Below are 23090 nucleotides of genomic sequence, written 5' to 3'. Positions count from 1 at the left end.
GGGGGGACTATTTGTCGGGCGGCCGCCGTGCAGAACTCTCCAGAAGGGGGAGGGGGAGAGCGCGGAAGGATACGGAGGCGCTGGCTGCGGGAGGCGCGTGTGGAAGGGGGCCGGGCGCGCCGGTGACGGGGGATTCTCGCGAGAAGTGGAGGACGGGAAGAAGTCCCGGCCGCGCCGCCGCTGTGGGGACGGGCCCGGGGCCTGAGGCGGGAGCGGGGCCGGGGCCCGGGCCCCACCGGGACCTCACTGCCCGCCCCGCGGGGGCTGCCCGGCACCCCGAGCCGCAGAGGGCCCGAGGCCCCTTCCTAGAGAAGCGCTGAGGCCTGCGGGCCGGCGGCGTGCCCTCCCCGGGGAGGGCTGGAAAGAGCATCCGGGACAGGCAAAAGGGCCTCCGGGAGCGCGGTGGGCGGCACCGAGAGCGGTGCCAGTGACACCTCGCACCCTGCGGGGGTGCCATGTGGCTCAGTGTCCCTCGCCCGGGGGTGGTGGAGCGGGACCGGCACGCAGCAGTTCATTTTTAGGCCTGGGAGGCCGTGTAGACAAAGTACGCCAAGTAGATAAGAGCATGGCTGCGTAATAAAGGTTTAAACCGTCAAAACAGCCTTTCGTTGGTAGAGCAAAGTGTCTCGCGTGCCAGGCTCGCCAAGCACAGCCGCGGCAGGGAGCGCGAGGTGAGCAACCGGGGACCTGGCAGGGCAGCGGTGGCAGCGACAGCACCCACGGCCCCAGCGGCCTGAGGTAGAAGAAAAACTCATTTCCATCCAGCATCCCCATGGAGGACACAGATAGGGGCAAAAACGATGATTGTTGTCGGATGACCGAGCGGCTTGTATCAAAAAAATTTCATCAAATAACCTTTCTGATGGCTGCCAATAAGCAGAAGGGTTCTGTGCAGCTTCTGCGAAGTTCCAGGCCCAGTAACCATGGCCTGTTGGTGTAACTGCACGATCAAAGTGTGAATTGCTGTAAACAGCCAGCTCAAACAAAAGGGCAACTTCCCTTCAGCTCTGAATCATCAGAAACTGGGTGAACAAGGCTGGGAACAGGACACTGCTTGGGACAAGGACTCTGTGCACATGCTCAAACAGGGCGCCTCTGCAGGGGTGTTCAGCTTAACAGCCAAACTGCCTGCACGTGCGCAGACCCATGGGACATCTTGTAAGACGTTTTTAAAAATCTACATCAAATTGGAGTCTTTTCTGTCGGTCCCGCTTCCCATTGCCAGCTTTGGATCCTGAACTGGGACTGGACACTTGCCCCTCCCTCTTGGGCTTGTGGTAGCCGCTGCTTGGTGCTGTCTGGACCCTCCCAAGTTGGCAGTCCTGCTACCGAGTTGAATAAGAAAAATGCCAAGAGCATTTTTAATCAGGGTTGGAAGTCATAAGACTCCAAGAAGGCATCAGGTTTTGTTCCTTTACAGGAAAGCCTCATTTCCTATGGATTTCTATATTGTGAAAGTAACATTTTTAGTGAATTATACTACAACTTTATTTTATTGCCTGTGTTCTCCTCACCTAGTACTGCAGCAGGGTTGCTTTCCACTCTTCTCGAAAATCCCACACCTCCTGTGCATCTCTTGGCAGAGAGAGTTGAAAGGCTTAAACAGGAGGCTATAGAGGTAAGTAAAATACTCAACTGCAAGCAGCAAGAAGCAGCTCTGGGCTTGGAGCGCATCTCCAAAACTTCCTCTGGGGTCAGACTGCCCCTTTGCTAAAGCACCCTTCTGCCAGCTGGTCCCTGCAGCCAGCAGAACTACCTGCAGGATTCATTTCCTTGCTGCTTTTGGACGGGCAAGGTTTGGAAACCTCACGCTACTTCTCATGTGTCGGTGATGATGAACTCATGTCCACTCCTCCCAAAGCACCTGCTCCCTCCTTCTGCCCGCATAGCTGCTGCTCGGGGTGGAGGTAAGGAGGTCTGGCAGTGCTCACCCTGGCCTCTCAGGAGCCTGGGGATTGCTGCCTCTTGGTGATAGCTGTGGTCTGTTCCCATGCTGACTTTGCTGCCAGCCTTTCTGCAACAATTCAAGATTTCTGGTGGTTTTAGCATAGGGTGTGTTTTGAATTAATTTCTCTTTCCTCCTCCACACTTGGTATGGAGAAAATAAATCACAGATTCATAAAAATTGTCTTCTGTTTGGTTGGGTTTTTTCAACTGCTTTAGTTCATTTTGTGGCTCCTTGCTCTTTTCCCTCTTTTCTGTTGCCTTTTGGGTTGCTGGACATCCCTTGATTTCAGAAGAGCAGACAACAACCCTGTACTGGCTCATTGCTCTGCCACCCCCCAGCACAAGGGAGCCTGCTGTCCTTCAGTGCCACACCAGACTCCACGAGCATAGGGAGCTGGAAATGCTCAAATACTAATCCCAAGTAATTCTGGCCCTCAAGGCTCCCCACAGTCCTGGGGCAGAGACAAATCTGCTTTTCTTCCATCATTTTCCACTTTCTTGTCTTACTGCCCAGCCAATGTCTGATCCTGGTCAAGCAGTCTGATCCTGCTTGCTAGAAGTGACATCGCAAGTTCCTCTTTACTGAGATGCTGCCTTGGTCCACAAGAGTGGTACAGCCACCATGGATTTGCCCCTCACTCAGACTTGGCCCATCTTTTGGCAGGGCAAACTTCATGTCTGGAACTGCAGTTGTACCGGTGACTGCTGGAGAGACAAAGGCTTCCCTCTCCTCAGGCATCTCTCCAGAAGCAACTTTCTGGGGCAGTTTTCAAAATACCTTAAAGTCAGCCTTCGAGGATTTCGCTTCTCAGAGGTCTGTGCATCAGCCCAGATTAATCTTTTTCCTGTATTCTCAGGAAAAGTGTTAGATTTTGTCCCCAAATCTGAAAATTATTTTTGGCTCACAATAGCAACAGAAACAGTCTGGATTGCTGCTTTGTCCTTGTCAATCTTTGAAAAGTCCTCTCTGAGTAGTAAAACATTGTAAAACTCAATCCAGAGAATAAACAATTTTGAAAATAAAAAGAGATAGGAATATAGTTTTGTTGTGGTTTTTAATACCAGTGATAACCACGTCTGCTGTTTCTTACCAGATGGACATGAACATCTCTAAGAGAAAATAAATGGAAGTAGAAGAGTCATTTACATCATTGTTATTCACAAGGTCAGTCCCCTTAAAATTGCTGAAAGTCAAATCTCAGTGGCAGCTTCTGACATTTGGCCTGTAGCTGTAAACAGATAGATGTTAACTTGGTGTAGGCTGCAGGGAATTGAAGACTGGGATGTGTCTTACCCAGAAGGTATTTTCCTCAAGATTCACAGATTTGTCTTACCCAGAAGGTATTTTCCTCAAGATTCATTGTCTGATGTGGCAACAGATTAAATGCTTTCCACCTGAGCTCGGACATGTCTAAAAATGCCATGAGATGGAAGAAAGATCAGGCACAAATAGGCATTAACCTAAGATCACAGGGAGCAGAGCCAGGCCCTGTTGAGTTTGAGGTCAGGATTTCTCTTCCTGGCTTTTTGCCCCATCACACTATGGTTTTCATCTCCTTTGCATTCTCCTCTTTGCTGAGGTTTGTTGCTTAGATTTCCTCTTCGTGGTCCCATCTGCAGCACTTTCTCACTTCCCATCTCCCTGTGTCTCTTGATTTCTACTTTCTCCTGTTAGGACTTCCTCATCCCACCTGCTGCCCTTCTCCCTTGCTTCTCTTCCACCTCACCTGTGCCCTTTGCAGGTGTCCTGCAGGTTTCGGTCTCTTCCCACTGTCCAAACGGGGATCGATCCATACGCACTTTTCTGTATCCCACATCAGATCATATCCTGGTCCTCTTCTCCAGAGGGATCTGGTCACCAGCACCAGAGAAGATGCTTTGGGCTGCAACTGCTGTGAAAATTCACAGCTGGTCCCCACCCGTGGCAGCCCTTGCTGCAGAGAAACCATTGCTTGTTAGGCAGATGCTGTCTCCCTGTGCCAGTTGCTGCTGGCCCCTTGCACAGCACCCCACCACAGCATTTTAGGAGGTGTTCCACCTGCAGCTTTCTGCTCTCTTTTCCAGGGGAGGGAGCTGGTCCTGCAGACCAGGGGCACTGTGGGGTACTGTGGTCTCTTGTCCTGGGGGCACCTCTGTGCTCTTGGCTTCGGTTACAAAGAAAAGCACTGAGTGATCTGCTGTCTGTGCCTGCCAACATCATCCCATGCCAACATGCACCCACTACAGAACAGCAGAGCATCGCTGGAGGAGTTAGATGAGTCCTACCTTATCCTCAGATGACTTCTGCCTCCATGTGCCTTTCCTTCACCATCTTCCTCTGATCGACTCTGTTCAACAAGGTCAGGCTGCAGTGCTGTATTTGGGAAAAAAAACCTAGGCATACTTAGGCAAAGTCATAAAAATTTGAAGGAGTACAAATTTCCCAGCCTAGCTGGCTAAATCTGATTTTCCTAGGCTTCGGTCATCAGTAAGACCTTTGTTAGAAGGTGAAAAAAGATTAGTCTAGAGGAGGTAAGATGCAACTGGAAAAAGAAAAACCCCACGCTTTAGCAGTGTCGGGTGCACACTCACTAGTGGGCAAGCTTCAAAGAAAAACTCCCAGAAAAACAGACGTGGAGCAGAGGAGAAAGTTAAGTGAAAGCCTAGGGAAAAGTAAGCTCTGCCTCTGCCCCTTGGCAAACAGCAAAGGACCTGCATCCCCATCTGCAGCCATGAACTGAGAGTTGCTTGCCTCCATAGCTGCTAAAGCCTTTGCGTCTTTAAAAAAACAGACACAGAGGACATTTTTTCTCCTTGCTTGTTGGTGTTTCCTCCAGGAGCAGCTGAAGCCCTGTCTGTTGGGAAGAGCTGGTGTAGTGAAGGCTGCTCTCAGCTATAGGCAGCACAGCTCCTGTCCCAACAGTGCTCTGCCCAGCAGTACCACCTGAATGTACAATTTCACACCAATTTTTCCCTGCGTTGCACCCTGAAGAGTCATTTGCCAGCAGGAGAGTGAGCCAAGGTCCAGTCTGGTTGAGTTACCCACAGAAGCAGGAACCGTGGCAATTCCAGTGCAGAAGCTTGCAGATCCTGAGGTGAGTTGGCCAGGCTAGCAGCTAAAAGCCTTTCAGTCTCAGGGTTTTTTGGCACCTCAGTTCAAAGCATTTCTAAAAAAAAAAAACTTCTGGACTGAACTTACGTACATAAGTTGTTGTGGGTGTCACATGGAGACTCCCACCACACAAAACACACCTTTCTCCCCTCCTGCTGCAAATCCTAGGCTTGGCTGTACTTGGTTGCAAGGGCAACCTCTAAGTCAGCTACAGCATTGTTCCTCTGTTGTCCTCTCCATCAGGAGACCAGATGGGTCAGTATCCACAGCAACAGTTATCAAGGAGCTAACTCTGTAGGTTTTCAGCCCAAGTGAAGAGCTATAAAAATGCTCTTTTTATCTTGGCCCAATCCTGCAGAGTATGTGTCCATGACTGTGTATCAGTAGAACATGGGAGATCACACCCAAGAAGAAAATACGTGGAATCATTCCTATATTGGCTTTGAAATCTGCAGATGAGTTAATATAAAATGATTGGACTCCTTTCAAGATTGTTCTTCAAGTCATAACTGAAAATAGAAGCTTGGGAACAGTCAGGGAGCCCTGATTTTATGACGGTATACGGCAGGAAGGTGAAAGTGGCCACCTGAGCCCAACAGATGTGCTCTCCATCACCCACTGAAGGAACACAGCAGCAAGGTCTCCGCTAAACTGTCTTGTGGCACCAGCTATCCCAGGCTTGAACATGACCAAAAGCTTGCCAAGTGTAGGATCACAGAAGATAGGATTTCTCATAACGCATCATTATAAACTCTTCCAGTCTAGCATACCCCCACAGAACAACCTGGGACCTTAAACTTCAGAGAAAGGCAAAGCACAAACCGAAACAACCACAGAGCAAAATCCACAAATTACCACCGCCACCACCTTGCCCACAAGAAAATTTCCAGCAAGCAATGCATTGCTGTAGGCTGAAGGCACCATAACTGTAAATCTCAGTGACACTTTCACTGGTGTCATGGAATAGACATGGTGCCCATCTCTAGCTCTCTCAGGACTTTGGATTTCCTGGACCTATTGTAACAAGCTCCTCCTAGCAGGACAAGACCCTTCTCCTTGTTTATATGTCGTCGTCTCTGGCATTGGAAGCAGAAGATCCAAATTCACAAATGGCTTTAACTGCACAAATGGATCTAACTGCAAACTTGCTGAAAGAAGCAGTCCGGCCCACCCCCCTGCAAGCAAACGACTAGCTGTTCTCTGACATGCAGCTGTGCTTAAGTTGGATCGCTTGATCTGAAAGTAATTTCAGTCTTCACCCAGCTTTACTTGGCATCTAGGGCTGTGAGTTGAACTGGTTTTCTTTGAAATCACTTGTGCCAACACAAGAAAACATGCTGGAGGAATCCCCACAAAAGAGGACAACCCATCTCTTTCACTGGCAGCATTGCCTGAAAATTCATGCAATACAGAGAGGAGAACTGAGAAAGTTCCTCAGTTGCATTTCAGGCTGCTTGGAAGTGTCCTGGAGAAGGTTCCCATCAGCAGTCACCGAACCTGCCGTTCACCAGCTAAGTCTGGTTTGTGAAAGCAAAGCCAGCAGCCGAGCCCCAGAGTCCCCCAGCGCTGAGCCCACCTCCTCTGCCTGCAACACACACACGTGCACCCAGGACTGTTCCCAGAGCTGATCCATACTCCTCCTCACCAGCTCTGCCAGGTCTGATGTCTCCTCCTTGAGGTACACTTCCTTCCTTCCTCTTTCATTGCACCCTACTAGCTTTTATTGTGCCTTTTTCCATACTCTCAGTCTCTGTTTGGGCCTCCTTAGCCCCTCATCACATTGTCATCTGCCCTCCTGAAGCTGCCCGGCAGCAGCAGCAGGCTCTGCTGGGGCTTGCAGAGCATCTCGTCCCCACCTTCTCACCCCTCCTTGACTGTCTGGGTAACAGATGCCCAAAGTAGATGCTAGAGCTCCTCACAAAGGTCCAGCATTTTTCTCTGCTGCAGAGGTGTGTAGAGGGGCTGGATTTGCAGAGCGACCCCAGCAGCAGAAGGCCAGCAGTGGCCGAACAAGTTGGAGAGTCTTTAACAATCCCTACCGTGTCACCTGCCTCTGCTCCAAAGCAGTTTTCCATTTCTGGAGTCCTTTGCCCTGTGCTGAATGAATCAAATCCAGGATTGCTACAATTTTAAAACCTAACAGAAGTAACTTTTAAAGTTACTTGCTCTTGTTCTCAGCTAAATGTATTTACAACTAAATTAGTCCAAGAAAGTGTGAACACGTTTATTCTTTAAATAAAGCAGAGGTTAGGGGGGTTTGTTTTTTTAATTTTAAACCTAGTGAATTTTTCTACAAGAAAAAAAAAAAAAAAGGTATCGATGGAAATTTCAGTGTAAAAAGATCCAAGCCTGAAAAAAAGTATTGCCAGGTTTTACAGATTCGAAAAGCTCATCTTGCTGTTTTGGTGATGTGCTTTTCTTTTTTGATATTTACCATCCCATCTTGTCTCAAACTCCAGTTTTTTCTTTTGTAGGCTTTTGCTTGTTTTGGTGCAAACATGGATGTGGCTCACAGCACAGCCCTGCAAACAGCTATGAGCATGGGGACCTCAGCCTGCCACTGCCATGATGTCTCCTGCATCATGAGACCAACTTGAACACCAACACTTGGTTTGACCAAAATGGTCAGAAGCTTCCCCCCCATCACTCAAGATCAGACTCATCCTCTCCAACTCCCCTCCTTGAGGCGCATGTTTCTGGAGGAAACGATCCCAGACTCTTGCCCCACTTCAAGCTCACGGCCATGCTGACCTCAGCAGGAGGCTGGGGGATTGGCATCAGAGGCAGAAAATAAAAGAAGAGGGGTAGACCCAGAACTTCTAGCTCAGTCCCAGGCTGGGAAGCTGCTGAGCTCAGCCAGCATTGCAGAGCTCTCCATGGCATATTGAGGACAATTACAGGGCAGTCATGGAATGGTTAAACATAGTCAAAGAGAAACAACAAGAGCTTTGGGGGAAAAAAATCTGGGTACTGCTGACAGCTATAGGCAGGCACTGAATTGTTCATTCCCATGTTCCAAACTTGCTAAAAACATCCTGGTCAGTTTGGGCTTCCATGGGTATTTGAGTGAGTATCCCAGCCATGCTAGTCAGCCTGCTTCTATCTCCATCATTTGCCATAGTACATCAGAGACTTCCATGTTATGCCTTGGATTTACCTGTCTGTGCTGCAGGGATGGGCTCCTGTAAATATCTCCTCTTTGGCCACGAGAGTGCCAATAAATCTCCCTTGGATGCATGTCCTGACCAAGAAAGAAACAATAAATTTCCTGTAAGTGGTTGAGAGAGGAGGAACAAGGAAAGAAACAGGATATTCACACATGTCATTATACCTGCTTGCAGGGGGAAAGAAAGCCTGGCACCCCTCACTGGCAGTCAGGTTCTGGCTCCGTTTTCCACGCAGCCGTTGCCCCTCGCTCCGACCCCACGGGCTGCCCTGCTCAGCCCCTCTGCGTGCCCTCTGCCCTCCCAGTGCCGCCCAGGCACTGATGTGCTGGAGGTCCCCACTCACCCCGTGCAGCATCTCCCCATCGTGCCTGCCTCCTTCTGCGTGGGAGCTCTCAGAGGAGATCCCTGGCACCCGCAAGCAGAGTTCCCACACTGCTCCCTGCCACTTTCAATTCCCCAAAGTACTCTTCTCAGAGAGACAATATCCCTCCATACCACACCCCCACCTTTTCCTCTCCTCGGCCCCAAGTTGTTTTATCCCCTTTTCATCCTCCTTGGCCGTATGAATGCCAGTCTTCTAGGGTCAGCTGCCAGGTCATCTTCTGTGCCTTACAGCACTGCCCCAGGGGGATCTGGCCTCATGTGGGGTTTCTGTGCTGCCCTGTTGTACAGGACAACCTCGGCAAAGCTGCAAGCCTGCTGCTGCAGAGGAGGGGGGAAAACCATCACTGAAAAGCAGGTTCAGGCGCCGTTTTGCTCGAGGTCGCACACCCGGATCAGAAGATGCTCCGTTGACTCCTGGGGCTGCCCAGTCACGGGGTTCTGTCTTCGCAAAGGCTGTCCCCTCCCGCGCGGCAGAGGTGGGAGTCAGGATGTGTTAGAGCAAGAGCCACTTTCCAGGAGTCCCTGGGACTACAGCACCTACCAGCCACCCGCTGCCAGCAAGCTTTTGGTGGCTCCATCCCCAAAGCCAGCCTTGCCTGTACTGCAGGCTGGAAGATACCTGTAAAAAAACCACCCAGAAGTGATGGAAAGGCCATTTGTACACAGCCATTTATTCCGTTGCAGTTTCACTTGTTCTCAGCTCAGCCCAGTCAGGGCCCCAGGGGACATGTGGTGGGAGGCCAAAGGAGACACAGACAGCCACTTCCCTTTCCCCAGCCTCAGTGCCCGGTGACTGGTGACAAAGGGTAGGAAAGTACATGACTGTTAGAGGACAGAGAGCAAGAGTACACGTTTGTGAGTGGAGAGGTCCCAGTGGGAGCCCCCCAGGGATCTGTGCTGAGACCTGAGCAGCTTAACACATGTCCCTGGAAGGGACACTGGAGGAGCTGTTCAAAGCATTTTGACCAGCACAATCAAGTAGAAAACAACTTATTTTCAAAGAACATCTGAGTATCTGAGGTGCTCCAGCCTGGGAAAGAGATGGCTGAGGTCTGAAGCCATGAGTGATCTGGGGAGGAAGGAAGGGCTGGTTGTTCATGTCTCTCGCAGGACAAGAACAGGGGCACCCCAAACAACAGTATCCCGTGACAGCTTCAAAACAAGCAAAAATAACTTCTCCACCCAACGTGTAACTGGGGACTCGGTGCCACAGGATACTGCAGGTGCTGACAGTTTACAGGGAGTCAAGAGACTGCATAAATCACAGACCGATCCACTGACGTTTATTAAATGGATAAAAACTCTCTCGTAAGCAGGAAGTTCTGGTGCCACAAAGGAAGGAACTCAGAGCAGCCTCATGATCTAGGGGTGGAGGGATGGTCCATGCAGCCATCAGGATTTGAAACTCATCATTGTTGAGGGGTCACAGCCACAGGTCAGGGCAAGGCAAAGGATCTCCCAGGCTGGCCACATCCCTGGAAAAGCTTCCCATCTCCACATGGACTTTGTGAGCGAAGATGAGGGCCCTGGATAATCTGGAGACAGAGGGGAAAATCTGGCCAGGACACCTCCCTGGGTCCCCTGTCTTTAACCTCTTCTGTTCTGCAAAGAAAGTGCTGTGCTGAACGAGCGGGAGACAACATGTGCTTGGGATCTGGAGGGAGCAGATCGCCTGCTTCCATAAGATTCTACGCAGTATGTGGATGGCTCCTCACTGCATCAGAGAGGCTGATCCAATTCACACAACCCAGTCCAACACAGAACGTTACAGAGCACTTTGTTTTTGCTAGGATGGGCAATAAAGCAAGTGCACAGGACCTCTGAGGGTGCACTGCTGGTGCAATTGCAGCACTAAAAACCCCAACTGCAGCACTTTTTCGCCAAGAGACCAAAGCCACTCTTAACACCAGCCTGGCATCCACAACCCATCCCCGCAGGCACCGCTGGTGCAAAGCTGTCACTGGGCAGCCTGCCTTTCGGCTGAAGCCAGCAGCTCCACCAGGTTTTGCAGGGCAGCAGCACATGATAAAAGCAAAAAACAAAGGGTGGTAAGCAAGCGCTGCTGCAGTGCCCATCCTGCAGCAGGAGCAGGCTCTGTTACGCCTGCTGCCTGCCTGCTTGCCAGGAGCAGTCCTGGACCCAGGAGGCACCAGAGAAAGCACCACGTTCCTGGGCTGGCTTTTGGTTGGGGACGTGCCACACGCATCCAGCACCTGCTGCTAACCGCCTTCGGCCCTGCCCAGGGCCAGCGGCCAGGCCCAGCTCCTGCCATAATCCACCTTACACCTAAGGCACCTCATACAGAGCAGCCCGTGGGTCTTCAGGGGTCAGGGGAGACTTCAAGGAAATTTGCAGCATCTTGCTACCCGCAAGGGATCTTACCTCCTATGACTGCAGGATTTTTACACTCTTTTTCTGAGTTATTACAAATTCTCAGGCATTTCACCGAGACCCTTCCCTGTCTAATCCAAGTCCTGCTGTCCACTCTGCCCATGGCCATTGGGATCTCCTGAGAGGCTGAGCCCTTCCCCAGCCCCAACCAGTACACCAAGGCCCTTCTAGAAACCGTCCTGCGTTGTGTTATGGGCCAGCTCAGCTCTTTTGGATGCTCCCAAAGGTGGAAGTTGTCTTTCCCTGCCTTTGCAAGCACCCTTGCTGGCTCAGCAGACAGCTTAGTTCTCGCTGCATTTGGACAGTGATTAAACCATGGATGGTTTGGGCAGTGAGTCTGGACCATAAGCTCCTACATCTCTGCCCAGGTGTATAGAAATGGAGCAGCTGCTCAGAGGGATGGCATAGGGTCCTTTGGGTGCCCAGAAAGGCAAGACAGAGTGGGCTGCAGAGGCCAGGAACAGGCACCTAAGCAACACCCAGCCATGGAGCTGCCCTGGCCCTGCCCCATCTCCACTCACAGCAGCACAGCAGCAGTGTGGAAACCAGCAAGCCTGGGCTGGAGTGGGAGGTTAGTGCTAACTAGCTTGGTGCTGCTGGGTCAGTTATCCAGCAGGTGACCGTGGGCATCTCCAACAACGTAATAAGGTGGGTTTTCTGTGGTTTGTCTGCATGAGGAGTGTCCCAGGGATGCATCGGCGGGACACTGCCCTAGGACAACGCATGGCCGGTGGGGCATGGGGAAGGTGAAGATGCCCCGTGCATCCAGTAAGCACCAGTTGATGCTCACGCTGCTCTGTGGTTAGTAAAAGGCCATGGCACATGATGCACGAGGGGTTTACACTGCCTGCCACTCATGTTTTAAAAACCTCTATGATGAGAAACTACTAATCTCAGTGAGGCCTGTAGTGTAGGTGTATTTTATAGATTGCTTTACAGAGAGCTGATTTCTTTGCCCAAGTAAATCTCAGAGGTGTCAGCACTAGCCTGGTTGGTAGTGCCATGGCACTGGTCTGGGGAGGTCGCTTGCAATGTTTTTTTATGCATCTGAAATCTTTTGTCATCATGTATGACTTCCTGTTCTCTCCACTTCAGGGAATAATAGCAAGCAGGGAAAGAGGGAACTTCAATTAAGGCACAATCTAGAAATGCAAATTGTTGGCTAGAGCAGAAGGCCAGGGAGGACAAAGTGGGCAGTTTTGGTGCTGCTGCTTCTTGTTGACTGTGCAGAGGCATGGGGCAGCACTGGGCTCTCCATTCCCACCCAAGCTCAGATGTCGCAGATGTCCGGCCTCCACTGGAGACGTTCAAACCTCCGTCCTGGGGTTTAGGCTCTGCTCTTGGAGCAGGCACCACAGCTCTGCTCCGAGCTGCGCACCACAAGCGCAGCCCCAAGCACAGCATGGCAGGGGGCCCGGAGAGGCTGGGGGGTGGCCGGGAGGATTGTCCAAGAGCAAAGTGGTGTGGTAGTTTCTTCTGTTTCACCCCTGGAAACCTGCTGCACTTAATAAACTAAATCTTTGAAATCCGCTGCACTGTAATAAAGTAAATCTCAATAAATTTCTGGTTTCTTCCTCGTTCCAGCTTGGCTCAGCCCCACTATGACCTAACAGGTATGTTGGGGCTTTCCAGAGGTGTGAGCTCATCGATGTTGAAACCTGCCACATCCACCCAGTGCTGCCCAGTGCCTGGACTTCCAGTGGGCTGGGACACCTCATGGGCGTGGGAAGATTCTGGTGCTTTCTGCAATCTGCCTGCAGGCATGATAGCTCCTTTCATTTTCATTTTCCTCAGTGCTGGGAACTGTGCAGCTCCACCCGTGGCACCAGAAGCCTGTACGGTGGTGCAGAGCCTCTGGGTCTCCGTTGGGGACAGCGACCTCCGAGCAGAGCCGTAGCTGCCCAGGCTGGAGCACAGAGCCCGTTAACCCGAGCAGCTCCTGGTCTCGTGGCCGGTAGCGGCCCTGGTGAGTGCAGCAGAAGCAGGGGCAGCCTGGTGGCTGCGGAGCAGGGAGGGCTGGCGTAGGGTCGGCGTCAATTTGGGAGTGGGGTGGCCAGCCAGGCGCTGCTGGGCATGGGGGGCAGCCCTGAGGTGGCCTGGGCAGCGCCCAGAGGAACCTCGCCAGAAGCGGCTGCGTTTCAGCAGCCTGCAAATCCTCTCTTGTGTGCTTTGGGGGGGCTCAGTGAGCGCTGGGTGTGTCCCCACCTTTCTCCACTCCTCACAGCTTGCTGCTGATTCCCCCCCCACCACCTCCTTCTCTGCCCCAGATGTCTCAGGAATCGTGGCGGCCGAGCCACCCCACCACCTTGCAGATCCCCAAGGCCCGGGGAGGGCGAGCGCGGCATGCTGTCTACCTGCTGCTGGCTCTGTGCGCTGCAGCGCTGTGCCTCGCCGGGGAGCCCCTCGTGCCCACCGCCCGCAGCCTCACCTTCCACTTTGCAGCCCTGCAGATCGGGGCGCTGCTCAAGGGCGCCTGCTTCCTGGCAGAGGAGATCTTCCACCTCCAGTCCAGGTGAGCCGGCGGGCGGGTGGCTGTCACCGGGCTTCCTGGCACCGCCCTGGAGGACAAGGGCGTAGCAGCCTCTGGGTGTTGTGGGGGGATCTCTATTCCCACTGTGGCAATGCTCTGCTGTGGCCCCGGCAGCACACGCTGCTCTCCATCAGCCTCCTGTCTCTCTCATCTTTTCCTCTCTCTCCTCCTCTTGTCCCTCTCCTGACTGCCCAGATCCCCCCCCCCCCCCGTATGTCTATGGACCTCTCCCTCCGTCATGGTTTAACCCCAGCCACTCACTCCCTCCCCTCCCGCGGTGGGATGGGGGAGAGATTCGGAAGGGTTCAAGCTCATGGGTTGAGATAAGAACAGTTTAATAACCAAAATAAAATGCTTAAATTCTTTAAAATAATAATAATAATAATAATAATAATAATAATAATAATAATAATAATAATAATAATAATAATAATAATAATAATAATAATAATAATAATAACAACAATAATAATAACAATAATAATAATAGCAACAATAATAATAATAGCAACAATAATAATAATGAACAATTGTAATGAAATGGAAAATAACAAAAAGACAGATAAATAAAACCCAAGAAAAACAAGCGTTACAAATTAAAAATAATTGCTCACTACCAACCGATCAAAGCCCAGCCTGTTCCCAAGCAGTGGTCCCCCAGCCAGCTTTCCCTCTAGTTTATATGCTGAGCATGACATCATTCGGTACGGAATATCCCTTGGTGAGCTGGGGTCACCTGTCCCGGCTGTGTCCCCTCCCAGCTTCTTCTGCACACCTAGCCCCCTTGCTTACTAAGTCCTTGACTTAGTGCAAGCACCACTCAGCAACAACTGAAACATCAGGGTGTTATCAACATTGTTCTCACCCCAAATCCGAAACACACCACTATACCAGTTACTAGGAAAAAAATAACTCTATCCCAGCCAAAATCAGGACACCCTCTCCTCCCCGTGGTAGCTCCCTAGTGTGTCTTTTCCCTGGGGAGCACATCTTGGCCCCCAGCCTTTCCCCACCACTCGGTGCCGGAGGGCACGGGGCTGATGGAGATGGTCTCCCCTTTCTGTCCAGGGCAGCATCACATCTGCTGACGTACCCTCTGAGACCCGCAAGTGCTGCAAGAGACCCAAGCCCTCTCCTGGCTGGGGGCACCCGGGGTGGGCTGAGCAGGGGGTCCCACGGGGCTGCCTGGCTCCGTGCCACTCTAGGAGGTCAGCGGCGCTGGCAGGGAGGTGGGAGCATCCCCTGGCCGGTGCCCCGAGGGCTGCAGATGGTGGGTGGGTGGCTGCCACCCTGTCTCCTGTCTCCCTCTCCCACCCAGGCACCGCGGCAGCTTCTGGAGGGCCCTGAGCGCCTGCTTCCCCCTGCGCTGGCACGGGCCCATGCTGCTTGTCTGTGGCTCAGCCTACGTGGCTCTTCATGACGGAGATGAGCAGCCGCTCGGCTTCCACCTCGGCCTCGCCAGCCTGTGCCAGCTCCTCATCCTCGCTCTGGGGCTCCACGTAAGGCACAAACACCTCTAGCCTGGCCATCCTCCTGGGGAGCACCTCGGCCCTGAGCAGTCGTGGGGGCACCTGGCCTGGCCCACCCACACACAGCCCCGCATTGGGAGAAACTCTCCTTAGCTTAGCCCCAGAGAGCTGATCTCCTCATTCCCTCACTGCCACGGGCATCGGCAGGAGGGCCAGGCTGCCTTTTAATGAGCATAGCCACTCCGGGGCAGTGGCAGCAGCCCTGCCGCAGCCAGAGCCCCACTGACACAAAAAACAGGGGTATTTTTAAATCTGCCAGTCAAGCTGGTGCTTGAGGGGAAAGGGTAGCCTGTGCGGTCTCCAAAGCGTTAATTATCAGGCGTGCTGTGGGCAGCAGAGCCCAGCTCCAGGTACCTCTGCAGCATTGGGAAGGCTCTGCTTTACCCCTACAGAGCTGGAGGGGGAGAGGGGTCACGCAGGCTACAGAAAGTCACTTTGGGGAGGGCAGCATCAGGTGCCTGTGGGGACTGAATACTCATTTCCACCTAAATGAACACACCGAGCTGGCAGGGGCCACTGGCGGCCCTGGAAATTCCACCATCAGGCATCAGGCTGTCTCCTCCCACGTGCTGGAAGCACTGGGCAGGTGGCACAAGTTGCACTGGGACACACGATCCCAGTGGAGGGCACAGCCAGAAAAGCGCCCGGCTCGACGCAGCAGCAGCTTCCTCATCTGCAGGGGCTGCGTGGGCTATCGAGGGGTGTTGGCCCCCCTGCCCAACGCAGTGGTAGGAGGGGGGTAGCGGGGTTGCTCGTTCTCCAAATCTCTTTGGAGAGGACGACTGCTCTCCAACCCCTATAGAGAACCGACTGTTGCAGAAGAGCCCAGGTGGCTGCTTTCATCACAGCTGGTCTGTCTTTCCTTCCCTCCACAGAAGCCCTCAGCAGTGGAAATATCTGAGATGTCTGAAAGGTCCAAGCAGAATGTCGCTCATGGGCTCGCCTGGTCTTATTACATTGGGTACCTAAAAATAGTCCTGCCACGTACGTAGCTGTTTCCCTGCATTATCATGCCTACAGAGAGAAATAGCTCCTAATAACAATCCTCCCACTTTTACAGTGTCAGCAGGGAAATGGGGAGGAAGGTAGAAAACAGCTGTACTCACGCCAGGCCCCTCTGTGTGATGCTGTCTTCCACCAGGAGTGAAAAAGTCAATGGAGGAATTCAGCAGAGCCAACCCCAGTGTGCTGACATACAGGGAGACCTGGAAACTCCACATCTTGATCCCTCTGAACTGTGACGTCTATGATGACCTGGAGAAAGCTGACAGCAATATCCAGTACCTGAAAGACCTCACTGAAACCACCCTGGCCCGAGCTGGCACCAAAAAAAGGATCTACAAACACAGCCTCTACACAATCAGGGATGAAGACAACAAGGTATACCGAGTGCAGTGTCGGAAGAGCAGTCAGCATGCATCAGCCCAAAGGTCTTCCTGGCCTCAGATCCCAGCCCAGAAGTAGCCATAAGGGCAGGACAGTGTCCCCTCTCCTATTAGAGATGGAGAGGTCCTGTTCGTGCCAGCCATCTGCACCCTTTCCTCCTGGCTGCCTCCTCCCAGGCTCATCCCTTGCAGGGTCACTGGGCTCACTTAACCCCTCCTGGAGCTGATTTAAGTCCAGAAAAGAGCAGAAAACTGAGCAGAAAAAAAGCAGATGTGGGGTACGGAGCATCACTTCCCATGAGACAAATGAGTATTTCCTTTTGTTGTGAAGAGGTTCTTGAAAATGTCTGTGTGAGTCATTGTATAATTTGACTTTCTCCCATTCCCCCAGTCACCTCTTTTCCAGGCTGATGAGCCCCAAATCCCTCCATCTCCCATTGCATTCATCTCCTTCCACATCTCCAGACAGATGGGCCTCTGCCCCTGTACCCTTGGAGGAGGGAAGACACTGGTCCTGCTGACATGGCTGCGGATGGAGGCATGGGCAGAGCGATGCTGCTCACCTGGGTCTCCCTAATTTGCCTTTCAATGGGGGCTGAGTGCCGAGCTGCAGCTTTTAAAGCCCTGTCTGCAGTGACTCCAGAACCCCTTTCCTGGCCCTGCTCCTGGGGAGGTACAGTCAGCGGTGGGTTTTTCCCACTGCAATGCGTGCACTGATGCCGTGTTTCATCTGCCAGTCTCCTGGAGTCACTCAGCACCAAGTGAGCTCCAGCAGCTCTGCAGCCTGGACCTGTCCTGACCTGCTGCGTGTTGTCAGTAAAACCTTCCCCTCAGCTTGCTGCCCAGCGAACGTGGGCATGGCAGCAATGCTACCTCCCCTCCTTGGGACCTGCTCCGGGTCACTGAGGCAACTGCCTGCCAAGGCCAGTAGCTCTTTCTGCTGCTCTGCTTTTACACAGGGATCCCGTCCCCCTTCATCCTAATACACTTACTTAAACTCTTCCAGCAGAAGACTTACCAGTAACCCTGCTCCTCCTTGGAATTTTTACGGCCTTAACAAATCTCTCCTCATTTGTTTGAGCAGCCTCCTAACCGTGCATTCACCTTGCCAGCATTCATCCTCCTCTCTGCTCTCCTACTCTCCAGTAGGATGCTCAGGCTCCCCCTCGTCTAGAAGAAAAGCCACCAGGAAGGTGTGATCAGACACAGACAAGGGGTGTCTCAATCGGGGACCAAATTCCATGAGGAAAATCACCCCCCCGCCCCCGGCCGCAGCTTGGGAGCACTGACAAAGCCGGTGGCTGCACCCTGGAGCCCCACGGGAGGAAGGCAGCTCGGGGCATGGCTGTACCTGCTCAACACAGGGCAGGGGGACACTGCAGCCAGAACGGGTGTCCTTGTCCCGGTGGCCCAGCACACGCCGGCAGCGCAGGGCAGGCCAAGGAACTGCAGAGAGGTCTCAAGGGCTCTGCAGAGCACCAGCGTCCCCCAGCAGCCCTTCGCCGGGTGCTTGGTCCTCCTGCCCCCCCATGGCTTTTCCTTCCATCCCTGCAGCTCTGGCACTGTGCAGTGGAGTATGCCACCCCGCTGCAGTCCCTCCACGCCATGTCCCAGGACGAGTGTGCTGCCTTCAGCCGGGAGGACCGCCTGGAGCAGGCCAAGCTTTTCTACAGGACCTTGGAGGAGATCCTGAAAGGCTCCAAGGAGTGCGTGGGTACCTACCGGCTCATTGCATACGAAGGTGAGTGAGGAGGGGAGGAGGGCAGGGGTGCCCAGCACAGTGGTTCTGCTCTCCCAGCCCTTGGAGTGGCCTTGGATCCGGGCAAACGAGGGGGAAGTAGGCAGGATCTGTGCAGTAGTGCTTGGCTGATATTCCCCACTCAGATGGCCACGTTGGAGGAAGAGTCTCAGAGGAGCAGGGAGGACGCTGGCAGAGCTGGTCCCTGTTGAAGTCCCCAAAGGGACCTGAGACAAGCAGTCTACCCCTGGGGCAGCAAGAACACTCCCTCAAGGATAAAGTATAACAGTGGGCTTCCAGCGGCAGGAGCAGCTCCCTTTGCTGCTGATGTTCCTGCGAGAAAGGGCTGGGGCTCTCCAGTCCCCCCCCAGTAGTGGGACGGGTGTACATGTGTGTGCTGACTCGGTGGCGCTCCCCCCTGACAGGGCATGGGAAGAAGCAAGGCTCTCCCTTCTTCTCATCTTCCCTCCGTTTCCCTTCTCCTCACCTCTGCCTGAGCATCAGGGCTTGAAAACGGCTTGCTGCTTCTAGCTGAAATGCGTCTCGTTTTTCAGAGGAAATTCAGTGCTCTCCTTAATGGGGGGTAGTTCCCATCACAAGCAGCACCACTGGGAATCCAGCACGTAGTGCCTGTATTTCACTCTTCTTCCTGCACTTTGTGTTTTAATTTCTTTCTTCTGGCATGCTGAAAGGGGGAAGAACGAACTGTATTTTGACTTCTCGGGAAATTCTGAGTATTTTGGGCCATCTCCCAGAGACTCAGCTCCCTGCCCAGACCCCCGCCTTGGGTCTCACCAGTAAAGGTGGGTCTTGTCTTTCTTCTGTTCCAGAGTCAGGAGAAGTAGAGCCCCACTTCTTGTCCAGAGAGATCCTCTGGCACCTCCGGCAGCAGCACCGCGAGGAGTATGCCGTGGGTGAGGGGAACCACCCGCGTGCCCCGTCCACAGTGCTCAACTCCACAGACCTCAGCCTCCAGATAAGTGAGTCAGACCTGCCACAGCCTCTGCGAAGTGACTGCTCCTGAAGCACCAGCGCTGCCCAGCCCCGCACCACCACCTCGGGGCTCCAGCCCCCCCTCCACAAGCCCCTTCCTCTCGCAGCAAGTGCTGCCCACGGCAGCGATCCCCAGCTTCCTGCAGGAGCTTCGCACCAAAACCTCCTGTGCATCGTGTTTACTGGAAACACCTGACTCAAACCACAGTCTTGTGACATGCTTCCCAGTTTCTTTGTTATGTATATCTCATATATTAATCCGTGAGTGTTTTGGTTTTGTTTTTTTTTCTCAATCTGCTTTGATTTGTGTCATATAAAGCATTTTTCCTCTGGGGCAAGTTGCATTATCCTGAATCTTGGGCACGATGTGCAGTCTGCCCTTGGACATCCTGTGTTGTTGGATGCAGCCTTGGAAACCCCAGCTATGAGTGTGTGTGCATGCGCTGAGCCCAACACGTCCAGCCAGCATGGCCTGACTAACCTGATGGCTTCTGCAGACACAAGGAGTCTGCGCAGGACTTCCAGGGTACCCTTCAGCCTGATGGACCCACTGTGTGGTCACACACAAACATCCTCCCTTTCCACCCATTCAGGATGTGGAGGTGGGAGAAGAGGAGGTTGGGCCCGAGGAACTCTGACAGTTGGTGGTCCCGCAATGCAAGAAACCCCCCTTGTCTTTGCTCCATCCAGTAATTTCGCACTGAGAGCCCTCTGCAGTGCCTGCTGATGCCCTTCATGCCCACATTCCTCCCAAGCACTCTGCAGAAATGTTTCTCCAGCTCCAAATGATGTGCCAGACCTGCCTGGAGCTCTGGGAAAGGGGCAGGGTGCAGTCCTGGGACAATTTGCATGAGGTTGTCGGGGCAAGACATCACGTGTGGGGTTGCTCAGCCCTCTGTGCTGAGCTGGGTGAGGGACCCCCCGACAAGCCCAGCAAGCCGGGCCCTCCCTGCCTGCCCCAGCCTCATCTGGTCAGGAAGAAGCAGAGCAGAGGATGTGCAGCAGGTCTGCTCAGCATGGCTCTGAGACAGGCGATTTCTTGGCTCTGCCCATCTACATACTCCTCCAGGATCTGCCTGGAGGTGCCTAGGCTGAAAAAGGGGCTGTTCCCAGGCCAGCCCCCATGGCTGCGCACCCCACGTAAGGCCATGCTTGCTGCAAGGACTCGGCTTGGCAAGGGGATGGAGCCTGCTGCTGAGGGACTGCCAGGGCCAAGGAAGCAGCTGAGAAATACAGTCCCCGTGGTGGGCTGTTTCCAGAAGCCTTCCCAGCTGGGAAGACAGCAAAATCCCCAAGGTGCCCTGCCTGACCTGGGCTGGCCATGGGGCAGACGAGCCAGGTGGTCCCTCGGGCAACCAAGCACGAGTGACACAGTGTGGCCAGAGCCACGGGGCAGGGTGGTGGCCCCAGAGCTTGTTGCTTGCCAGGTTACCAGAGACCACGGCAGAGTTTTGCCGTGGGACAGCTTGGCAAGACCACAGAGCCGGGGCCAGAGCTGGGCACCTGCTGCTCCGTGCCTCAGTTTCCCCTTTTGCCAAGAGCTGGAGGAGGATCCAGCCAGACAATTCTGCCCTGGGAAAGAAGTGGGAGCAGGAGGCAGCTCAGCTGGCCTGTTACCCTCCGATGTTGCAGAATCCCTACCCTTGGGTCCCTCCCAACTCCCAGGACTTTGGCAGAAGTAGGAGGTCCCTCGAGAGGTCCCAGGTGCTTGCCCTCAGCCTGACAGTCCAGTACCAGGGCCTAGACACAGCTGCGATCATCCTCTGGGCCAGCTGTGGAAACCCCGAGGGGACCGTGGAGTCCGAGGGCTCGGAGGAGGTGACCTGGCTGCATCGCTGCGAGTGGCAACAAGAGTGCTGTGCCTGGCTCCCCCCCCCCCCCGGCTCCTCTCACAGCTCCCTGGGTGGCTCTGCCTGGAGCCAGACACACAAAAGCATCCTAGGGGATGCTGCTACCTCTCCTCGTGATCCTGGTGAGCGTCCAGCTAAGCCAGCTTCCCTGCCACTATTTTTCCAGTGTGGTTGGGGTCCCTCAAGCCCTGTCTGGACCTGCTGACTGACGGTCTATCTGGTGCCAGGTATGTGCTCTCTCTCTGAGCAGGATACAGGAGCTGTGGCTGCCCAGCCTCACCGCTGCCCAGCAGCACCCAGCAAGCTGTTCCTTCCAGGAGCCCAGCTTCCACTGGGCTGAGCGTACACAGCCTGTGCAAGGCTGCAAGGACTGCAGGGACAACAAAACCAGCCAAGAGGACAGAGCCAACTGTGGCTGTCGGGGTCATGGCAGGGCACTGGGTTTCTTTGTCACTCCGGGGACAAAGTGAGAGTGTTTGTGGCTGAGGAGGCTCACCTGGGATGGAGAGGCACTGATGGAAAGGGCTGGCTGGGAGCAGGCTGGGGCTAAACCCACACCCCCCCCACTCCTGCCCTTGGCTGCCCAGCACCTTTTACCCTGATACCTATCTGTGCTTGCAGCTCCCATCCCGAAGATGCTGGATGCACTTTCCTCTGCCCATGGCTCTCAAGGGAATGGTCGTGCTCAGACAACTTCCACCTCCTTGAGCTGGGAAAAGCCAGAGGCCAAAGCTTCACCCTTTGGCAGGAAGACGAGTGCCCCAGCGTGGGAGGCAGAGGTGCCTGGGGAGAAATCCTGACACAAACTAAACAGCTGGACATTTATGTCACCGCTTCTTTATGTACCTGGTACAACAGCTTTGACGCTGGTGGGGAGCTGTGTGCTCCCAACAGGCGAGAAGGCAGCTCCAGTGGGCAGTGTGACACAGCCTCAGAGGCTGCCTGGTTTAGGAACAGCCTGCCTGTGCTGCCTCCAAGGGCAGCTCAAAGGGCTCCGACATGACAGCCCCCTTCAGCCTTGTTTGCTCCATGGAGAGCTCACTGGGCTGGTCTCAGAAGCGTAGCCACACCACCCTGTGTTCCCCTCTGAGTGGAAGGAGAAAAACCTGGGCGTGCTATTTTGAACAGGTGGGTGAAAGCTTGGGCGACTGCAATTTCTGTTGGGAAGAAGGCAGCCTGGAAAACCCTTACCCTGCAGTCAGCTACCACTGGCCATCAGTGGCTTGGCCACAAGAAGCCTGCAGAGGCGAGTGCTTCACAGCCACCTGAAGAGACACAGCAGTGCTGTTAAGCCCAGCTGGCACACCGAGGCACAGCCAGCCTATAACTCAGCTCCTTAACCACCCTTTGAAGGCTCTGGGATTCAAAAGGCCCCTAGGACCTGCTCAGGCTCCCAGGCAAGAGGCAGCCCAGGGCCAGCAAGCTCCTGGATGTCCTTCCCCTCACATAGTGCTAACGTGATGATGTCCCTGCAGGACAGCATTTGCTGGCCCTCGTGGGCTGGTACCGCTCTCCTGCCCTGGAAGTGCGCTCTGTGCTGAGACCTTCTGCCCCCAGCGTGGCCCCCAGTAAAGAGGAATCAGCTACAGCTTAGTTCTCTCTCGTTTAAAGCCACTCATGAAAGAGCTCCAGTTTCTTCTGTCTCTCCTGAGCTTTCCTTCCCAGGATAAAATTGCTCTTATCCGGCAGCTGCCTCTCAGCAAAGCACCCCAGACAAATATCAGGGCTCCATCTTTCATGCACATGGAAGAACACAGTGGGAGATGCCTCTCCCAAGCTCCAGCCCAGCAAGCTTTCAGAGGTGATTTGGCTGCACATTGGACCCGCTGGGACTGGGAATTGGAACCCATTTCAGGATTCGGTAAAACCTTAATCTGCAGCCTAATCTCTGAGTGCTGCATCTGTGCAAAAGACAAAAACAGCAGATGAAAGGGCTGTTAAAGGAGGGTTTGTGTCAGCAAAGACTGATGCAAAGAGCCAGCTCCTCTTGGCCCGCTGGTCTGCAGAGGTGCTGGGGATCTTTGCCTTAGGCCTCCGGGATGTGCCAAGAGCCTGGTGCTGCACTGGCCAGCGAGGGAGAGGGGA

The 23090-nt window shown here is 53.7% G+C and overlaps 1 protein-coding gene across 1 annotated transcript; it reads left to right on the top strand.

The window, feature by feature from the left end:
• Positions 1–37: 37 nt before the first annotated feature.
• On the top strand, positions 38–19420 carry STING1 (stimulator of interferon response cGAMP interactor 1). Its single transcript, XM_032988507.2, has 8 exons — positions 38–1618; positions 12775–12946; positions 13248–13492; positions 14829–15009; positions 15915–16023; positions 16181–16419; positions 17979–18165; positions 18993–19420. The coding sequence occupies exons 3-8, from the start codon at positions 13248–13250 to the stop codon at positions 19184–19186; spliced, it is 1155 nt and encodes a 384-aa protein (XP_032844398.1). The 5' UTR covers positions 38–1618; positions 12775–12946; the 3' UTR covers positions 19187–19420.
• Positions 19421–23090: the final 3670 nt, after the last annotated feature.

Source organism: Tyto alba, unplaced genomic scaffold (genome assembly GCF_018691265.1).
Source record: "Tyto alba isolate M040663 unplaced genomic scaffold, T.alba_DEE_v4.0 Super-Scaffold_17, whole genome shotgun sequence".
Taxonomy (NCBI): Eukaryota; Metazoa; Chordata; class Aves; order Strigiformes; family Tytonidae; genus Tyto; species Tyto alba.
Note: the sequence above shows the minus strand (reverse complement) of the source record. Positions and strands in the feature narration are given on the sequence as shown.